The sequence below is a fragment of the Sander vitreus genome, chromosome 15 (genome assembly GCF_031162955.1).
Source record: "Sander vitreus isolate 19-12246 chromosome 15, sanVit1, whole genome shotgun sequence".
NCBI lineage: Eukaryota > Metazoa > Chordata > Actinopteri > Perciformes > Percidae > Sander > Sander vitreus.
This window is the reverse complement of record NC_135869.1, coordinates 8169655-8191905: the sequence shown is the minus strand read 5'-3', so window position 1 is coordinate 8191905 and position 22251 is coordinate 8169655. Positions and strand designations below refer to the sequence as shown.

At 41.6% G+C, this 22251-nt stretch overlaps 1 protein-coding gene across 1 annotated transcript; it reads right to left on the bottom strand.

Annotated features, from left to right (window-relative positions):
* Positions 1-849: 849 nt before the first annotated feature.
* crlf3 (cytokine receptor-like factor 3) lies at positions 850-20941 on the bottom strand. Its single transcript, XM_078268926.1, has 9 exons — positions 20848-20941; positions 15011-15138; positions 11255-11462; positions 10469-10556; positions 10123-10300; positions 9807-10035; positions 6607-6745; positions 6354-6466; positions 850-4831 (listed from the first exon to the last, which is right to left on the bottom strand). Exons 2-9 carry the CDS (start codon positions 15125-15127, stop codon positions 4566-4568), a joined length of 1338 nt encoding a protein of 445 aa, XP_078125052.1. The 5' UTR covers positions 15128-15138; positions 20848-20941; the 3' UTR covers positions 850-4565.
* Between the last annotated feature and the right edge of the window lie 1310 nt (positions 20942-22251).

Genomic DNA, 22251 nt, shown 5'->3' with positions numbered 1-22251 from the left:
CACAGACGATGTACTAGCTGTATGTGCAGAAGGCCATTAAACCGATATAACAGAAGCATTGGCTTGTTGTTGTGTGACGTAGCAACATTGATTTTTACGGTAACACGTGGGAGGGGAAGGAGAGGAGAATTCCTTCTTATACGCACAGTCTACATCCTGACTAGTGTGTTGAGTACAAAGCTGGAGCACGGAGGCGATTAGCGTAGCTTAGCATAAAAAACTGGAAACAGCTAGTCTGGCTCTGTCCAAAGTAAAAAAAAAGAAAAAGTAAAGACATCTACTAACACCTTTTTCTAAAGCTCGCTAATTAACAAGTTGCATCTCGTTTGTTGTTTGTACACTCCTGTTTTTGTACAAATGAAACAATTTGTCATCGACGTGCTGTAATGTGTTGGCGACTAGTCTCGCATTGCCAGGCCTTCCTCCACAGCGCTGCGGAGGAGGGTCTGGCTAGTCCACACACAGCATTCCAGGATGGGAGAAAAACATGCTCTGGTTTCTTGGCATTTCTTTAAACCAATCACAATCGTTGCGGGTGACGCTAAGGCCGGCTGCACACTGGCTACGTGGCGTGTCCGTTTTTATTTCGGCTCCCATGTTAGCAGGTTAGAGCTTACACACTGCCTGCGTGAGCCGCGCCGAAAACACGTGCATTCTAGAAATAGGACCGGCGCCTATTTTTGACGCGACACGCAAGCGTGTTGGAAGCGTTTCCTGGCAAAATTGAAAACGAAAAGATGTTTATATGTCATTTTGACATGAATACATATTAATAAATGACATTTTGATGTTTGAAAGTCTCTAGGTTTTGACATAAATGCAGATATAAATGTAATTAAAAAAAAAAAATTATCGATTTTCAAATATTGCACCTGTCAATACAGAACGAAATATTCTGTAGCCTATTTTGCCGTCAATACTGCCGACGTTGTCTTTGCTGTAATCAAATCAGTATATATTTATGTTTAACATGGTATTTCATTTTATCAATGGGAAACCTACATGTGTACAGACAAGGCTAGCAGCAGCAGCGCCGCGTCAGACACGTTTCTGGTGTGCAAAGACATAGAAAACGCCACGCAGCCGCCAGTGTGCAGCCAGCATAAGCTCCGTACGGAGAAACGGCGCCTCTGCAAAATAACCTCGGGAAGGAACTTGTTTTGGTGGAACATGTGTACGTTCAAAGGTTGTTTAAGTCGTGCAACAGAAAACTCAGACTGGACAGATAGTCTAGCTAGCTGTCTGGATTTACCCTGCAGAGATCTGAGGAGCAGTTAACAATAGTCCTCAGAAATCCACCGGAGTTTAGAATTACAACACAAAGAAAGAGGAAGGTGACGGACATCCGGCGGAATTTCTGGCAGCAGCTAAACAATCCCAGAAATGAAACTTGGTGGATATAGACTAACGCCTGGGTGCAGTGACATCCCAAAATGTCAAACTATTCCTTTAAAGCAAGATGCCTCTATCATGAGACTTCATTGCTGTGGGCAGAACAGGATCTCAAGCTGCAGTTCTCTGGAAGGAAACAGATGGCGATTACATTTTTGCCTCACCAACTAGAGCTGACACAGACAGCAACACTCCTTGGCAGATACTAAGAAATGATAAACTGAACTTCTCGTTTGGTTACAAACTGTTCAAATATTCCACCAGATGAGTTTAAACCCCAAAAGAAGAACTTCCTGTCTGATCTGAAGCTCCACTTTATTCAAACCTTGTTATTTTGTTTTCAAGTCAAACGTCAAACATAACTCAGGTCCTCACATTAATTAACTCTCTCAATTAAACTTCTTCACAGCAGCCAGCCACATACAGTCATGATGAGTCAGACTGTGTAAACTGAATGAAGCTGATTTAGTTCCTCACAGATTTATTAATAACCGTCAAATCATACGTGCAGCTAGCATGCTCCCCAAACTCTCATCCTCCCACTACAACGGAAGGTTCGGTAAATACTGTTAGGATTGTCAAGGCAACCAAAAAAAAAAAAGAGCTAAAATAATAAAAAGTAACAGCTCGATTATTTTAAAAGCGACAGTTCAAACAAAAAGTTTATTTCTTTCAGCCTGCAGCTAAAAACTGTAAAACTCAATAACAATGTCTCTTTCCAAAGATAATAATTGAAGCATGTGTTAAACTTGTTGAGCAGTTTTAACTTCACGGAGGTAGTAAAAGCTTTAATTACCTCCGCCAACGAGGTCATGGTTTTCGGTTCGTTTTTTCCGTTTGTCTGCAGGATTACGGAAAAACTGAACTGGCGTGATTTTCATTCAACTTGGGAGTGTGGCAGAGTGCAGCACGGGACAAGGAAAGAACCCAGTACATTTTGGAGCCGATCTGAATCCCAGCGCGGATACGTGAATTATTTTCCCGTTGACATTGCGCGATCGGCCGCGGCACTGGCGGAGGTCTCCGTCTCGGATGAGAACAGAACACGCTATCTCGAGATGATCGTAACATTATATCATTATATCTGGCTTACGATATTCAAAAATGAACGATTGCAAGAAAAACACTTTGTCATGTTGAGATAATGACATATTTAAGTCACAATCTAAAAAGGACAAATCATTTCAATTAAATAAGAAGAATGAAAGGGCTGGTGATGGCGCAGTGGCTATGACACGTGCCTTTGGCGTGGGAGATCTGGGTTCAAGTCCCACTGTGATACATCAACCAATGTGTCCCTGAGCAAGACACTTAACCCCTAGTTGCTCCAGAGGCGTGCAACCTCTGACACATATATATATATATATATAGCAATTGTAAGTCGCTTTGGATAAAAAGCGTCAGCTAAAAAGGCTGAGCTGCTCTGGGTGGGTGTTGAGAGTTTCCATGTCATTACATTTAAACAGACATTGCTTTTCAGTCTTTTGAAGAGTTGTTTTTTTTCAGAGTTTTGGGGCCAACGAGCAGCACTAAGTTTGTTCCAGCGAGCCAACCGGTTTTAACTTTAGAACGTCTTTGTGCTATTTTAGGCCCCTCTGTTGCCCAAGCTGCCTCAAAACATCTCTCTGGCTCCAGGCTTCCACTGAGCTACATGTGCTGTTATACAGTATGTACTGTGGTTCTCCAAACCTCTGAGAACTCCAGACAGACCGACAGACAGACAACACTCTCAAGGCTGGTTTGTGGTTTTGATGAACTGTCCCTTTAAACTTCTGATAAACAAGTTTAGAAGGCAAAGAAAAATACGAGACGAGGTGTGACTTTCACAGTGACGGGTTATTTTTAAGATACACAAATAAAGTAAAAAAAAAAAAAAAAAAAAAAAAAAAAAAAATACTAGCAGGTTTAGCAAATTGTAACATGTTTGTATTTGCTTTCCTGATGCTCCCAGAAACAAACTAAAGATAAAAATGTATCTTCTATTCTCTCATGGCCTCCTAGGAACAGTGTGTGTGTGTGTGTGTGTGTGTGTGTGTGTGTGTGTCCTGACAGGCTGTGTTTTTCATCTACAAACTGTTACTAAAAGAAGATGATGCATAGATCAAAGGCCTACTGAAACTCTTCCCCACAGCGAGGGAAGACGCCACATTAAAAAAAAATAAAAAAAATAGCAAAGCTGTAAACAATGGCCAACCTTGTAAGAAGGCCAGATAATCAGACTATAAGCCAAGAAGCTGTCACGAACACAAATATCATTTCTCCGACGTGGCTCCCTGAAGACTGAAGAAAAGCTGGATCATTGTTGGCTGATGATCTGCTGGTTCACATGTACAGCGGATGGAAACACTGGCAGGGTTTGACAAAGAGTCTGGAATCATCAGGGTCCATCCCATTTCCTCAGTTGGTACGTGACTTATAGACCATTATGTGTAGCTGCTAGTAGCTGTTCCTAAGCCCTCCCGTAATAATAGGAAAAAAAATAATAATTAGATTTAGACTTTTTACAGTGCACTCTGTATCACTCACTACAATGAATCAATCTTCCATCCCCATTCATCGGTGTGTCGGTGTGTAGTGTGTGCGTTTTATTTCTATGTTACGAACTGTCAACGGGTCGAAATGGCAGACGGAGGCGCGACGAGCGCCCGCGGGCACGGTAAGCTTTTGTGGTCGAGCGAGCTAGGGAGTGACTGGCGAGAGCTGGCGCCGTTAAAACAAAGCAGTGAACCAGAGAAAGAAAACGTTTACGCCGATTCATCATTCATCATTAGAGACGCAACCGCAGCAAAGCATCTCACTATCGCGAACGTTATCCACATTCATATTTAGACACAACAAATGATATATCCAGCTACAAAAAAAAAAGTCGTAAGTTCGAACCGAAGTACAAAAAGTCATTGCTATGGAGATAATACGCCATCTCCTCTCGCCGCATTGGTGTAAACTGGCAGGTTTTAGAATTGCAAGTAGTTGCTAGTTTCAACTCAACTCGTTGCGAAGGTTACGCATACCCCGGGGGCTAAGCTAAGCTAAGAAATTCTGGGATGAAATGACTGACTGTTTCCAGACTCTGCACCCTATAGGTATAGGACAACAGAAGAGAAACATTTAAACTGGAGATGACCGAGCCTGCGGGACGAGCTCCTGGACTCCAGCAGATTAAAAAGGATCCGTTAAAACACCAGCACTTTCCAGCCGGAGTGGACGAAAGAGCAGCCGAAGAAGAGGCAGTCCACCGCCTGGTCCACCAGCCAATCAAACACCACCTCCCGGTTCCCTGAGCCGATGGTCACCCTCAGCTTGAAGTTGCCCCCCTCGCTCAGGTTGTTGTTGCTGATGGGAAACAGGTTCACCACTTCCATGTCGAAGGTGACAGCGGAGCCCACGGTGATGGCCGGCAGCTGGTTGGTCATCTCTTTACCGTTGACGAATACAGCACCTGAGAGGATAGACATCCATACTCTTCGTACTGTTGCATCACTTTATTTAATAGTTAGTTTTTTTTTTTAAACAGTGGCAGTGTGTGAACCAATCAGATCATAAATCAATGTAAAATCTGGATCTGTAGCATCTATGTGTGCCTTTAATTGTAGCTTATGTGTAGCTCATTGTTGTATCCTAAAAACAAGCATGCATGCGTTTGCTTCCTCATAAAACGTTTGCAAAGCCAAACATTGTTAAACTTGCATTGTTTACATTTTCCATGTTTACTACAGGCCCCCAGGATGTGTAGTAAAGCCAATTTGACATAGCATTCATACAGTGGAACTGTGATGCCATGGAAGCCAAAAAAAACCAGTAAAGTTACATGGCGAAAGACACGTCTGTTAAACCGTGGATCCATTTGTCATAATAGAATTATTAACAAGGTAATGTTAAGATTCACTGTTGGACTCAGGGTCGCCCTCTCTGGTGCCCCCGTGTTCGAAAAGAAACGCTGCAAAAGTGCCCTCTTTGATGCCCCTTTGTCAGATCAAATATGATAAATGCCCTCTATGGTGGCCCAATGTGCAATAAAACGTGACACAGTCTCCTTTAGGCTGCCCTTCCAGTGGATAAAACACAATGCCAGAAAAAGGTTTCCCTACATGCTAGAAAACATTTTACACACTGGCATTTTTTCCTGCCCCTTTAGGCAGCCTGTCTGCCACACACATATTCTCTTTTTCGATAAAACAGCATTATCAGTTTCTATTCTGCGACAATGTTTTGATTACAGTCAACTTTGTTAACTGTTGCACTATCTGTACTTAAAGTGCTCATATTATGCTCATTTCCAGGTTCATAATTGTATTTAGAGGTTATATCAGAATAGGTTTATGTGGTTTAATTTTCAGAAAACACCATATTTTTGATGTACTGCACATTGCTGCAGCTCCTCTTTTCACCCTGTGTGTTGAGCTCTCTGTTTTAGCTACAGAGTGAGACATCTCCCTTCTGTTCCATCTTTGTTGGGAGTCAAACATGCGCAGTAGCTAGGTAAGGACTACTAGCCAGTCAGAAGCAGAGCATGAGGGAGTGCCACGCTAGCAGCTAGGCGAGCATTATAACGTGTGTTACAAAGTGACGCACGTTCGTCACGGAAGTAAAGGCTGGACTACAATAGAGCTGTTTGGAGCAGTTTGTGAACAGTGTTTTCTGTTGGAGATGGTAAATCCCTTTGGGGTGGACTTTGGGATTTTTCACTTTGTAAACCTATAACGTGCACAAAAAAGATACATAACACAATAAAGGAAAGAGAACAAGCCAAAAAGCATAATATGAGCACTTTAAACTACAACGTAAAAAAGTTACACGTTATGTGTGAAAATAGGTTGTAAGAATGAAGCAGTTTGTGTCGACTTTACAGTCAAACTTAATATCAAACTGGATGTACGTGAGCTTTGTTGACATAGTTATAGAATATGGCCATCCTTATCCCTAAAACAAATTGAAATGACACTGTGTCCGTGTCAGCGTACCGTTGGTGGAAATGCAGACGGCCTGGTCTCTCTGAAGTGACTCTTCCCCCCTCCCGCTGTCCACGCACACACCCAGACTGTCCCTCCGATCCATCTGACCTGCTGCAGACATCCTACACACACACACACACACACAAATTACTGTACATTTCCAAAACCATTACATAAAAACAAAATCCAACATGACATGTATTTTTCCAGTTGGAAGGCATCCATAAATCTATTAGTTATCCGAGTGGGTCAGTGTGCATACTTGAAGGTGAGCGTCTGGCCACAGAAGTAGGTGGGTGCGTTGGAGTAGAGGACGGGGCAGCGTGACTGGGAGGAGTCACTGCGTAGAGCGATGTTTCTCCTGCTGCTCAGGATGTAGCCCTCAGTGCCTGGACACCACTCTGGATCATGAGAGCAGAGAGAGAGAGAGAGCAGAGAGAGCAGAGAGAGCAGAGAGAGAGAGAGAGAGAGAGAGATTGTCAACAAATGTAGTTTCCAGGCCCTCAGGAAGTGCGCTGGACGCTGGGCCATGATGCCATAGGGCCCAAAAAGACTTTTCCCCATATGGGGAAAGACACGCCTGTAAATCAGTGGAAACATTTTTTTCTAGCATCAGAATCCCACCGAAATGACTCGTTTCACGATCAGAAATTGAATTCCATTAGGTCCGGTAACATTTGGAAGGTCGCACCTTGTATGGCAGCCTCGGCCACAGTGTATGAATGTGTGTGAATGTTGAATGGTTGAATGGTTACTGTACTATGTAAAAACGCTTTGAGTAGTCGTTAAGACTAGAAAAGCGCTAGATGAATACAGTCCACTGACATTTACATACAGTGGTGTGAAAAAGTGTTTGCCCCCTTCCTCATTTCCTGTTCCTTTGCATGTTTGTCACACTTAAGTGTTTCGGAACATCAAACCAATTTAAACAAAAGTCAAGGACAACACAAGTAAACACAAAATGCAATTTGTAAATGAAGGTGTTTATTATTAAAGGAGAAAAAAAATCCAAACCATCATGGCCCTGTGTGAAAAAGTGATTGCCCCCCTTGTTAAAACATACTATAACTGTGGTTGTCCACACCTGAGTTCAATTTCTCTAGCCACACCCAGGCCTGATTATTGCCACACCTGTTCACAATCAAGGCATCACTTAAATAGGAGCTGCTTGACACAGTAAGGTCCACCAGAAGATCCTTAAAAGCTACACATCATGCCGAGACCCAAAGAAATTCAGGAACAATTGAGAAAGAAAGTAATTGAGATCTATCAGTCTGGAAAGGGTTATAAAGCCATTTCCAAAGCTTTGGGAATCCAGCGAACCACAGTGAGAGCCATTATCCACAAATGGCGAAGACATGGAACAGTGGTGAACCTTCCCAGGAGTGGCCGGCCGCCCAAAAATTACCCCAAGAGCGCAGCGACGACTCATCCAAGAGGTCACAAAAGACCCCACAACAACGTCCAAAGAACTGCAGGCCTCACTTGCCTCAGTTAAGGTCAGCGCTCATGCCTCCACCATCAGGAAAAGACTGGGCAAAAATGGCCTGCATGGCAGAGTTCCAAGGAGAAAACCACTGCTGAGCAAAAAGAACATCAAAGCTTGTCTCAATTTCTCCAGAACACATCTTGATGATCCCCAAGACTTTTGGGACAACATTCTGTGGACCGATGAGACAAAAGTGGAACTCTTTGGAAGGTGTGTGTCCAAGTATATCTGGCGTAGAAGGAACACTGCATTTCATAAAAAGAACATTATACCAACTGTAAAATATGGTGGTGGTAGTGTGATGGTCTGGGGCTGTTTTGCTGCTTCAGGACCTGGAAGACTTGCCGTGATAAAAGGAACTATGAATTCTGCTGTCTACCAAGAGATCCTGAAGGAGAATGTCCGACCATCTGTTCGTGTACTCAAGCTGAAACGAACTTGGGTTCTGCAGCAGGACAATGATCCTAAACACACCAGCAAGTCCACCACCGAATGGCTGAAGAAAAAACTAAATGAAGACTTTGGAGTGGCCTAGCCAAAGTCCTGACCTGAATCCTATTGAGATGTTGTGGTATGACCTTAAAAAGGCCGTTCATGCTCGAAAACCCTCTAATGTAACTGAATTAGGACAATTCTGCAAAGATGAGTGGGCCAAAATTCCTCCAGGACGCTGTAAAAGCCTCATTGCACGTTATCGCAAACGCTTGGTTGCAGTTGTTGCTGCTAAGGGTGGCCCAACCAGTTATTAGGTTTAGGGGGCAATCACTTTTTCACACAGGGCCATGATGGTTTGGATTTTTTTTCACCTTTAATAATTAACACCTTCATTTACAAATTGCATTTTGTGTTTACTTGTGTTGTCCTTGACTATTGTTTAAATTGGTTTGATGTTCCGAAACACTTAAGTGTGACAAACATGCAAAGGAACAGGAAATGAGGAAGGGGGCAAACACTTTTTCACACCACTGTACCCCCACCAAACTACATGGGAAAATTTAATAAAAACTTGATCTCAAAAAAAGTTGTAAGAAGTTATATTCAAGGTACAGTGGCTGGGATGAGTCGATTCAGGGTGTAACTGGGATAAAAGAAAATATGACTGAGTATTGTGATGCGTTGACGTGTATCAACTTGCTATGATGTACAAATGCGCCTCCAAAGTGTGTCAAAACATACTGTACTTCTACATTTGTCAGTGTTTTATTCTTGTATGATTAAAACATTTGTAGAAAGTATAACATAGTAGAAAGTGCGGCAACACCCATCTAGGGAAATACATGTGCATGTCTAGAAATTCATGTTGCAGTTTTTCAATGCTGTGAGCACCCTAAACCACATTTCTTTCCCCTCATTGTATTACAGTAAACAAAGGAAGACATCTCAAAACCTGGAATAAAACCAAAACTATCTGCATGGTTGCGTACCACGAGAGGTAAATGTTTTTGGAAGTTATGTGTCGACTTCAGCTAGTCTCGCTTTGTCTCGCTAGTCAACACAGCATTCCGGGATGGGAGAAAAACATGCTTTTTAAACCAATCACAATCGTCTTGGGCGGCGCTAAGCTCTGCACAGAGCCACCGTGCCGCTGCAAAATAGCCTCGGGAAGGAACTTGTTTTGGTGGAACGTGTACGTTCAAAAGTTGTCGTGCAACAGAAAACTCAGATTGGCAGCAGATAGTCTCCTGCAGAGATCTGAGGAGCAGAGAAAGCGGAAGGAAACGGCTAACAAGACATGCATCCGGCAGAATTTCAGGCGGCACCGGAGCAATCCCGGGAGTGGAACATCGTGGATATAGACTAACCATCAGCTAACAAACTGGGCTTTCATCATGAGTGTTACTTCAATCCTGCTACAGGTGTAGACCCCTCAGCACCTCTATCGACAACATCAACGTGTACCTACTGTTCGTCTTCTAAACACGTTAGCAAGCAGCTGTCCCTGGGTCAGATACGGTAACCGAGTCTTCACCTACCATGCGGTGCGAGTGTGGTGTAACCCGTCTGGGGGATGCTCCAGGGGCTCCACTCGGTGCGACCCTCCCCGCGGGCGCAGACCCTGAAAAGATAATCAGTGTGAGGGTCGAGGTGGAGAACCAGGAACTCGCAGTCCCGACCAATGTAGGCGTCCTCGTACTGGCTCCCCCCACTGCCAGACCGCCGGTACTGCAGCCGATAATCCGCTGCTGCAAAGTCCTCATCCACCTGATGCACACAGATACTAATTATTGCATTTACATCACTAGGCATGGGAGTATGTTCTCTGCGTTTATTCCACACCCTCTTGCTGACCTTACACCAGCGGACCAGGGTGCCACCCGGTCTCTCCTGCAGCTCTTCTATCTGTACGGGCGGGTGGGAGGAGACGGAGCCAAGGCGGGTCACCCGGTCCCTCAGCAGACCCAGCAGGGAGTCGTCCAGCTGGGCGGAAACACACGGCACGTCCACCAATGCTGGTACCTCTGGGAGGCTGGAGAAAACACAGAACACCGTAAATAAAACACCAGAAAGTACCAGAATCACTGTCCAGGATAGTTACAGGCGCTTTTTCATTTTGTATCTTGGAATATTATTGCCCATAGCAGGCGATTTGTTTTGCTCTATAGATGGAAACACCTGCAGCCTGCCTCTGTCCTACCTGTCCAGTTGGATGTGCATGGCCTTCTTGGTGAAACTGCCCAGTTTGTCCTCCTTCTCCCCGAGACCACAACGCAGAGCTGCTTCCCCTGGAGAGACAGAGACGATATTTAAATATTTGACACATGTACAACTTTGCTATCTGACTGGAATTGAGGGTAACATTTTATCAGAAGTAAGGATGCAAACAGCGAGTTTTTTTTCATTGTTGATTAGAAATTGTTTAGCCACAAAAAAAAGTCAGAAAACTGGGAAAAATTGCCAAGGTGACAGCCATTAATGTCTTGTTTTGCTCGACCAGAACATTCTAAAACCCTAAAGTTTATATTTTATTATGACATAACCAGTGTTTTCCCTAGGTCTGTGGAAGACTTAGGTGCACGTGTTTGGCGGGGGGTTTAGGGGTCCTCCCTCAAGACATGTTTTTCAATAAAAAATATATATCATTTTGGACCTTATTATTACCACATCTGTGTCTAGAATGTTGGAAAAGCTGAAGCAGATAAATAAATAACTCCCAAAAGAACGTATGGACAAAACTCTACTGGGGGACCAACTACAACCACTAGATCTGGGAAAAGTCATTTAGTTAGCTTTGATGTTCACAATGATTTTACATTCATTCGGCTTAGGTGGTGCCCAAAACAGCTTGGGTGCTGCGCCTAAGCCTTATAATGGTAGGGAAAACCCTGATAACAACAGCAAAACCAGTACCAAACAACCACTCCTTTGCAGATGGCGTTTGTCCAACAGCAGAGAGAGTCAATGTTGTATTTAAGGGACCCACCTTCTCTGAGCAGCTCGTCGGCCTGGCCCACCCCGTGCTCAATGAGGCTCTGGCAGTCATCTAGAGGTTTGACGCTGTCCGCCTCGATGGTGTCCACCTCGGCCAGCAGGGTGGCCAATCGCTCCGTCAGCAACTGACTCGCTGCCGCCTGCAGCTCCGTGAAGTGGCGCCGGAGGGCCTCGCGGGCCTGACCCGAGCTGCCCCGGACCTAAGGAACAAAGAAAAGATAGATGAAAGTAACCGCACTTCCTGTCCCTCTGAAAAGAGTGTTGGCTGTTATAAAACATCACCATTCTGATTTACATATATGTAATTTCAAAACCTCACAGCCAAGATTTGGGCTGGTACAACCACAGACACGTCATTGCTTCAATACTAAAATACTTCTCATTTTGTATTGTATTTTTTTTTAAAAAAGGTGTTGACATGTTTTTGTTTTTTAGAGTTTCAAGTTCTTTGTCATATGCAACATGAGAACAGAGAAGCAGTTGTTGGCTATGAAGATCTTAGATTTAAGGATCCCTCAAACCATTTTATACATATTTAATGGTCATTGTTGGACAACTTCAGGACAGATTACAATTACATTTTTGGTACAGATGTGCAGAAATCACAATGTTTATTTCATTACTATTGAAAAATCCCACAAAAAGGCCGAAACCAAACATGTGTTAGTCTGCCTCCGCTCTAAGCCTATTGGTTCCTACTGAAGATGTAAATCTTTTAAAAACAACCCACAAATATATATTCTACTACTACTACTACTCATGTAGGTTTTTGTTTTTGTAAGTCTCAGTAATTTCCAAAAAAACAGCTGGTCACTGTAGTTTTTATCAAACAAACAGGAAGAAATAGTGCATTTGTTGGGGACTATTTTCAGCAGCGGATTAATCCACAATTGGTGCTCTAGTGAGTATTTGTGGCAGCAGGACGGTGTGTGTGGGATTGAATCAAAATAAACTACAGTGTGTGTGTTCATGGTAATGAAGGAATATGTCACCCAGGGCAACAATGAGGCTCATTGATGTGTTTTATGAACAATGGAGCTCTATGTCACAGAGAAAGAATGCTCCACTACTAATATCATACACATTGTAGCAGAGACTACCCTTACCGACGAGCAGCTTGTCAGGAAGCTTGCAGGATTGTCATCAACGGTAGAGGTCGTGTTTCAGTTCCTTTTTGCAGAACACACTTGTATACACCAACACATAAGTGCACACACACACACACACACACACACACACACACACACACGTACCTGGTACATGATACAATTATTTACACCCTCACTGTGTGGCGTCAATTGTTGTGGGCAGGTGATGTAAAACTTAAATAAGGAGGCAGGAAACAGGAAACTTTGACAGAAAGATGTACACGTATCATTAAATCTCTGAGCACAGCATGCAAACAGCTTTAGTCTTTATCATACAACTATATTTTGTGCACCAGTTTTATGTCCCAACGTTTCCCTTCTTGCCTAAAGTTTGTCATTGTCATGCTCGGCAGCCTGGCAAATTCCCTCTTTGAATACGAGATAGGAGATGCATAATCACAGGCTGCTTCCACCATTCTGTTCCTATCACACATGCATGTACACACGCACATGCACACACACAATGAGTCTACACAGAGAGTGATAGAAAGATAGCAGGAAACGGAAGGCTGATTGACAACTGCTGCACTGATAAAGCATGGACATCACTTCCTGACTACTATCAGCGCAGCACAGACGACGATCAATATTTTGTTAAAATAATAAGTCAAACTAAAAATATAACCAGACATCATCAAACATGGGAGGAGACGATCTGACATCAGACAAATGTTTGGATGACTCCTCTTACAGTGAAAAGATGCTGCAGCGATAGTATTGTCAGAGTATTCAAACACACACAGTCTGGTATCTCCAGTCTTATTCTCATTGTGCGTTTGTGTGTCATGTTTCCTGGATTCCTTTAATCTGGTGGTGAGCCATCCCTGCTGTGGGAAAGAAGGGGGTTATGGGAATGAAAGCCCAAAGATAATGTATGATGGAGCAGCTGGGATTGGGTGGAGGGAGTCTCTGACACACAAACACAGAAGTCATTTAAAGCTGGGGTAGGCAGTTTTCTGGAAAAGGTCAAACAAACGGCAGAATGTGACAATCCCAGCCCTCCTCCTGCGGCTGTCCCCTCTATGTCCTCAGCCCCTCTCTTCATACAGTAACCTGTATGAGTACTAGTCATTCATTTCAATTATCCACATCGTGATTGTAATCCCGATGCCATTATATAGCGGCAATTCTATGAGAATGACCGTCCTGTTTCCTTTGTGAAGTCAGGGTTTTCCTGGATGCTTTGGGCACCACCAAAGCCAAATGAATGTAAAATCCATGTGAGCATCAAAACAAAGTGACTTTTCTTAGATCTAATGATTGTAGTTTGTCCCCAGTGGACCAGCAAGTTTTCTCTTTAAGCTTTTTCAGCGTTATTTATTTATTATCTGCTCTAGGTTTTCCAACGTTTTAGACATAGATATGGTAAATTGCATATGTTTTTATTAAAAACGTAACTTAAGGGAGGACCCCTAACTCCCCCCCCATCCCCGCCACATACAGTGCACCTAAACCTTCCACAAATGTAGGGAAAACACTGCAAACTGTAATTCGAGGCTCTAGCTAGCTACTGTACATAAACATGAACTTGAACTAGCCGCCACTGTGAGCATTTGGCTAAAGTTAACAGAAGGCTAAACGATTAGCAACATTTTCTCTCAATCTCTGAAAACGCTTAGCAGATATTGACACGTTTTATTGCGTTTATTTTAAAATAAATTACTTAAAACAAATTGAAAAGGATACCCTGCCGCAGTGAAGAGAATATATTAATGCTTTCAAAAGAAAACCCAACAAGTGATTTTACTTTCCAATTTCACACATGTAAACAATTGTTGATCAATTAAAACGAGTCAGAGCTGTATGTTTTTGGACAAGAATCTGGCCTCGTCCCTCTCCACTAAGACGTGCATCGCAACAGGAAATAGCAGCATTGTTTTCAACGAGCAGCCAGAGGGGTAAATCTAGACAGCAGGAGGAAGGAAGAGATAGCAGAGAGAGAGAGAGAGAGAGAGAGAGAGAGAGAGAGAGAGAGAGAGAGAGAGAGAGACTCCCATGGGACTCTGTTGGGTCAGGGGCTAACCCACTTCATATTACCCTGGACTGATTGTGCGCGCGCACGCGTGCGTGTGTGTGTGTGTGTGTGCGTGCGTCTGTGTGTGTGCGTCTGTGTGTGTGCGTATAAAACCATTAAAATCCATTATCAGTGGTGGAATGTAACTAAGTACAAATTCAAAGTATTTCCATTTGCTACTCCTTTTTATTCTACTCCACTACATCTCAGGAGGTAAATATGGTAGTGTTTACTCCGCTACATTTATCTGACAGCTTCAGTTACTCTTCAGATTTTTCATCCGCTTCCTGTCCAGTAAAAACCTGGAATCTGCAGATGTGTTGATTTTGAATGTATTGTGATAAACTAAAGGATGCCGTGTGCCTTTTATGTGTTGAGAAAATGCTCCGACTTGATCTAAATAAAGTATTTTCAAAGCCTCTTTGATTCACTGGAGAATGCATCATCACAAAAGAATTGAACCGGACTCTAAAAAGGAGTTATAAGCCGAAAGTGCTTCATAAAACAGCCAAATGGTGGTGCTATCCGGCCTGTTTAGTCCAAGTCTGATCTGTGTTATGTGCAGAGGTGAGGCACAGTGTGGTACCTGTTTGCGGGCCTGGTTGAGGCCATGCAGGCGCTGCTGGAGTTCACTGCGGTAGTTCTGGGCCGCCTCGATGCTTTCTTTCGCCTCCTGCAGCATCACGTCCACCTCCACAGACATCCTCCCGCCTCCTGACACACACACACGAGAAAATTTACAAAAACATACAAGATGAGGTATAACCTGAAACCAGGCACACACAAAAATCCCACCTACTGTGTTTCAGTGAGTGTAAAATGTTGTCAGCTAACGCCCTGAGGAATTGTTATTTATCTTAGGTTTACTGGTAAAGTTACTGTTGATTATTTCGATCTTTTTACACACAAACATCAAGGTGTCTCATCAGGCAAATTGTCTCTGCTGCGGTCTCGTTTTTAAGAATTGCAATTTTTCCCCCTCTTTGTTTATAAAAGATGGAAAAGTCTGCACACTGATAATGTTCCCATGAACATATTTTATCACCACCAAGTGACATTACGAGCATCAAGCTCTCCTTCAGACGCTTGAAACGTCACTTGGTGGTAACTAAATACATGTTCATGGGAGCATTATCTAGTGTGCGTACTCTATTTTTCTGTATTGAGCATGTTCTTCTGTCCAGCAGCTAGTATTCATCTTCTGGATGTGCATGCTTTTGTAAACCCTTTTTATTTTTCTCTTGGTTTATAATTACACTTATTAATGTGAACAGTTTTCACTGGAACTACTGTCGCTGTTCAATTTTCCAGGGTTTTAATGTGATATTTCTGTTTTTTCCTTTTTAATAAATTTTCAAACACAATCCAGTTTTTGCTTTGTCATCATGGTGTATTAAGTGTACATTGATGAGGGGAAAAAAATGCATTTTAAACAATTTTAGCATAAAGCTGCAACATAGCAAAATGTGAATAAGTGAAGGGGTCTGAATGCTTTCTGAATGCACCGTATATGGAGTCAAATAACCTGCATCCTCGACCACAAAAACTACAGCAGAGCATTTTGACTGGTAAGAGAATGTGTGGCAACAAGAAAACCACTTCCTACCGCTACCAGCCAGCAACCAACCAGTTAAGAGCACTACTTTATGAGTGAGATCAGTACGCAGCAGCGTGGGATCAGAATGATACTGACCTTTATAGCCTACAATTTGAATAAGGACTGCTCAGTCTGATACGACATGAACCTTCCTTGCAAAAGTAAAACACAAAATAGGTGTACTTAGTAAGCAATCCTGAGCCCAGACCACACTGAGTGAGGCCCAGCAGGTAACATAAAGTCAGTTCATTTAGCTCCTTCCTGTGACCTTAGCATCCATTATCAAAGATGACTAAAATAATGCTGCTGCGCTGCTACATTTGGTTATTTTGGCTGCGTGTTAAATGTTAAGGCCATTCGGTGTATATGTGAAAACTGATAGCACAGAACACAAAGTAACGTCAACATGTAGAGTTGGTCTGGTTTTAAAACAACAGCTCTAACGTGTTAACGTGTTAATGTCACCGCAGTCACAAACGCAGACAACTGCTTCTGAAAGTTTGCAACTCAACATCTACGGCAACACGTCTCACAGAAACACTTTTCCACATAGAGTGTATGCAACAAAATACATTAAAAGTAATAGAGTATTTCCCCTTGGTATTCACTAATAAAACTCTCAAATGTCTTCTGAATATTAATTGTAAAGCACCAGTGAGGGTTCAAGACAATGAAATAAAAGCGCTGCAACATCACGTTGTAACAGCATCCTCTCACTTCCAAAATAAGATGTTCAATGCAAACTTTCATTAATTCATAGCATAAAATATAAAAAATATATTGCCAATACACATATTTGGAGTTTATAGCACCATCAGACTACGGCTGCACAATCAATCGCAATTTTATCGAAATCGCAAAATCGCAGGGAGGGGGGGGGGGGCGCAATATTTGTTAAAGGCAAAATATGTGTCAAACCATTCTGAATGAAGTACTGTGGTGCTGCAGAGACGTCCCAGGCCTACAAATCCTATCCTACAGACTAAAAGGAAAACATCTTTGTTTGGTACAGATTCTTGAAAACAAATCACACGACATGACTCTAGTACATTTTAATTTGCGTTTCAATGAAAATGAGAATGATGATCCAAAAAATGCATCATTCCCTCCAATACCGTGAATCATATCGCAACATCAGTCAAAATAATCGCAATTTGACTTTTTCCCTCATATCGTGCAGCCCTACATCAGACCCAGAAACTCTGACTTGAACATTGATATTAAAAAAATGGAGGGCAAAAACATCGTGGAAATCTCGGTTCACTCTGCAGACAGAATGAAAGTGAAGATGATATGAATTTCCTTTTACACTACCCTAAATGTCTTCCTGTCAAAGCAGTCTATTTTTGGTGAAAGAATCAAGGGGACATAAAACCAATTCATCTATTGACTGCATTTTTAATGAATTGATTATTGGTAACTTAATCCCACAGCCTAAGGAGAAATCAAATTGCATTTTTCTGTCAGAATAACAGGTCAAAACCCCCAAAAAAGGTATTTACTATGATATAAAACTGAGAAAATGAAATGGTCACATTTGAGCAAGCAAATGTTTGTTGCATTTCTGCAAATTCATTTTCTGCTGATCGCCTAATCAATTAAATCAACTAATGGTGTCATTGCTGACACTGATCCACACACACACACACACACACCTGTATGTGAGAGGCACTTTTTGGGTGAAGACCTTCCCTTTAATACACCTCTCCTGACTGTGGACTAATATGGAGTAACCTGCATCCAGTTACACCAGTGAAACTCATTCATGCACCACACCATATTACAAAAACGACGACGCTTACTCCAATCTTCAGGTGTTAAAGTATTCAAATGATGAAGGTTTACAAAAGTAACTCTTTTTTTCTTCGTCCTCCTCATAGCTGAAAGTAATGACACAACCTGGCCCTTGGCTGCGGTCGGCCACACTTCCTTTACAGCGTCTAAAGAGGAAGTCCCTGACAGGCTTCATGCTTCTGCCACATACAGTATGTACACAGTATCCTCCTGTGGCCCAGGAGGGCATCTTACATTACACTACAGTGACTGTAGCATCTCAACATTCAATCCATAACGAGCTCATCCAAGCGCTGCATACCACAGGACCATGAAAACATGAATCATCTGTAGGATGAATACGGTTATTCACTGTAAATATGAGAACTATGCACCAGAAAATCCTGCATGTACAAGAACATGTTTCATTCTTGTCACACTTATAAGATAAGAGACATACCCACCCTAGCAACAGTGTGTTCACTCTGCTGCTAAAGAGCAGCTTCTTCCCTCAACCCCACCTCATCCTCCACACTCCACCGTTTCTTATGTAGCATAAAGGGACTTCAACTGCATTTCGTTGTGCAACTCTGTGCTGTACAATGACAATAAATGAACCGTGAACCTTAATATTGTAATAGGAATACTTTGTCATTTTAGGGAATTGTTTGCTTGTTTGGGTTCAATCAAGAATCTGATGTAAGGCTGTATTGATTTTAATGTAATGTATACTTTATTGCTGTTTTCACTCTGTTGTTAACACAACACACACACACACACACACACACACACACACACTCTAATGGAGAGATGTCAGAGTGAGGGAGCTGCCCATGGAAAGAAGCCCCGAGCAGTTGGGGGTTTCGGTGCCTTGCTCAATTTTCCTATCCTCATTAGTGTCTCGTGGTTGTATGTTATTATCTTGTCCAAAAAAAAAATACAGCAAATATTGTAAAAAAAACAACAACTAAATTAGCATAAATTGTTCACGGGGCGGACACAAAGGCAGCTGGACAGATCCGCACCATTCTAGATTATTATCTTGATTCATTATTAGATTAGCCCTAATCGTTTTTATTACCTTAAAGCCCAAGTTGCTGTATTCAAATTGTTTGTTTTGTCCGACAAACAGTCCAAAACTGTACAAGTGTACCTAATGAAGTGGCCGGTGAGTGTTATACTTATCATTGAATTTGTTGTTCAATGAAAGTCCATGAATGGGCCTAAATTAGGCTAGATGTCACAGAACATTTTGACCAGATCCCACAAAACCAGCAAAGTGATCTACTGTTCTCTAGTATATGCATATACCCACATGAATTCAAATGTAGAGCTACAGAATTATGCAGGCATGCACTCACTCACTCACTCACTCTGACATAAACAACATGCACACAGATATCTGTCTCCCCCTCTCTCCTTTCTGTTAACAAACCAGCAGCCATCACCAGACCCCCTAAACATAGATTTTGTTTTTCTTCTTTATGCTCTTAAAAAAAAAAGGATGCCGGCCCTCTCCCCATCTCTTTAATCCTGTAGTTTATAATCCCTCTTTCTCTCCATAATCTACCGAAAACTCAAAGTGAACGATGCACACTTTGCCAAGCAAACGTCAAACTGGTTTGTCCTATAACACCAAAAATCTATTGTCTGTATATAATACGGGTGTGGCTGGATCTAAACCTAACCCAAACAAACCTGTATTCTTTACAGTTGCATGTTTTTTATGTAAATGTGCAGCCAGAGAGTATCAGCAGTGTGCTTTTCAGAGTATTTAGGTCAACCTGCATGTAATGATGTCCTACTGTCCCGCTTTCACAGGTCTGTCAGACTGTTTACGGTGTTCGAAATATGCAGTGAAACAACCAAGCTCTGCCTAGAGAGGGGAAAAAAAGTCTTAAAGAAGCTTCTTCTGAGGTGAGAAAAGCCAACACAAAAGGTTACAAACCTTGACTGATCAAACACACTTGAATAAAAGGTTTTGTTTGCACGTGCTTGTTTATTCAGCTTCATCATTCTGTGTTTTTATATTCTTATTAATTAATGCTACACACTTGACAAACCTAAAAGAAAAACACAATTTAACTTTATTTTTTATGCACTTGAATGCTTCATACCGTTATTGACCCAATCTGTCAATAAATGTCAAGGAGTTTAAAGAAGCTTCTTGGAATTCCTTTAAGCATGCTGCACATGCTATGACTAACATGAAAGCTATGAAAGGCACTCAAGTTCTAACCCACATTATTATTATTATTATTAGAGCAGACAACTGACAAGAAGAGACAGACATGTCTCAACTCGCTCACAACTTCCGTATTTAGTAGTTATTTCATCAAGTTTAACCTCCGCCCACCAGCATTGAAGCTGCTCTAGTCTTCTTTAGAAGTTCAACAACGTAAAATGCATAATTACATAATTCACGATGCATTTGGTGTGGGAATGTCACAAGGAGGCAGGTCGCTGTAATTAGCGCTGGTAATCTTAATTCATTTAGCGTGTGGAGAGAACTAATACCAAACTCCGTTGAAAAATCTCTCATTTTTAAGTTGGCGCTGCTGTCAGCAAACCCAGATACGTCACAATAATATATATAAGAGTTTCCCTAAATTAATAATGTATTTGAGACAATTCGGCGTAGAAGCTGTTCACTAAGCAACATCTTTATCCAAGAAATGTCAACTTCAAGTAGACGGTCGTTACTGTGTATTTTGGTGGAAGAAGATGATGACAATAACAGACGAACTAGCTTAAAAGTTGTCAGTATTAGCTGTAAATAAGAATGAAAGAGTGCTATTGATGATATAGGTGATTCCGAAAAGCTACGACTTATGAAATGCACTATTTTAATAGACGACATTTTAATGGTTACCTTCTCTCAGTAACGTTTAAAGACAAGAAGGAAAATTGGGGCTAGCTTGTGGCCAAAAGACAATGATCAACTCTCGGATCATGCTTGGGAAAGCAAACACAACAAGCTACGAAAGAAAACAACGACTAATCGGTAAAACTGAAAAGCGCACCTTCTTATACGGAGAAGTGTTCAAACATACCTGTTTTACTGCTTTGTGGTAGCCATTTAGTCCCAAAATTTCTGAATCAGCTCCTTGCCACCGCTACACCACCGCTAGATATGCCGAAGTTTTACTCAAGTCCAAAAATGACACTTCCGAGAATTTCGGGACAGCAGCCAATCACAGAAAAGGTAATTTTGATCGACAAGAAAATCAGCCAATCGGATTGAGATGTGCTTGTTATCCCCTTCCTCATCAACCGATCAAAGTGAACTGATGTAATAAATTGATGTGAACAAATCTGGACCGTGCTGTGGTAGATGTACACATTTAAAGTCATGTTGTTGTTGTTGTTGTTGTTGTTGTTGTTGTGCATATTTATTTACTTTATTGTATTTATTTCATATTTTATTATTTTATCTTTTATATTCTTTTATTATATGTTTATTAGTAGTAATATGTCATCATCACTATTTTACTTATAGCCTTTGTATTTAAGTTGATGTATCATTATGTTTATAATTAAATAAAGTACATTTGGGTGTATATGTATATCCATTGTTTTAAGTATATTTTCTCATGCACTAATAAAAATGTTTACATGTTGCACTGTAAGCATTGCACTGTAAGCACTGTAAGCATCTTTAAATAAAACTACAATCTTTACAAACATTTGACAGTACTGCAGTATTTTACATGCAGCGCCACATACGTTTATGTGACTTCATGAGGTTGATGCCAAATACAGAACATTGCCTATTTATTTATATATAATTTGTAATTTCAGTACCTTTTATTTGCACAGATATTTAGATCCCCAACTCTCCTAAAAGAGACCTGAAAGACACAAAAATAAGAGTTGTTGGGGTGAAAAACTATGAATCAGTCAACCTATTTACTAATCCTGCAACAATTGATATAAGAAGTCAAATCAGTGATGTAGGCTATATATCACATTCTGTGCACCTTTGATCAAATATGGAAATAGCTTAGAACAACACATCCACATCATAGCAAAAATAAAAAGTAAAGTACAATGAAGCTGAGGTTTGACAAGGCCAGTAGTGAGTGAGTGATCTGACAGTCAGTGTAAATAGGTCTGTTTCCTTTCTCAAGGTATCAGGTAATATAATAGGCTCTATGTGGAGTGACATCGCCCTCTATTGGCTATAAGGCATACAGCACGTGTGCAGGCTGTCTGCTTGAATAGTTGAATGAAGACAGGTAACAAGCTAGGCCAAACACATTCACAAATTCTTCTCATCGTTTATAAACGCACTATATGGCTCCCAGATTATTAAAAATCCATGTCTGGATGGATCGGAGACATCTTTTTTTCTTTTTTCTTTTTTTCTCTTCCAAATATGCTTTATACTTTTTTCATATTGAATTGAGTCTATAGCAGTTTTATTACAGTTAAACCTAATGGCTAGTGTAGCTGGA

Coding starts and splice junctions, on each gene's coding strand:
- crlf3 (XM_078268926.1), bottom strand. CDS start 15,127: ATGTCTGTGGAGGTGGACGTGATGCTGCAGGAGGCGAAAGAAAGCATC. Junction 10,557..11,254: donor CGACGAGCTGCTCAGAGAAG/GTGGGTCCCTTA, acceptor CTGTCTCTCCAG/GGGAAGCAGCTCTGCGTTGT. Junction 10,036..10,122: donor CCCTGGTCCGCTGGTGTAAG/GTCAGCAAGAGG, acceptor TGTGTGCATCAG/GTGGATGAGGACTTTGCAGC.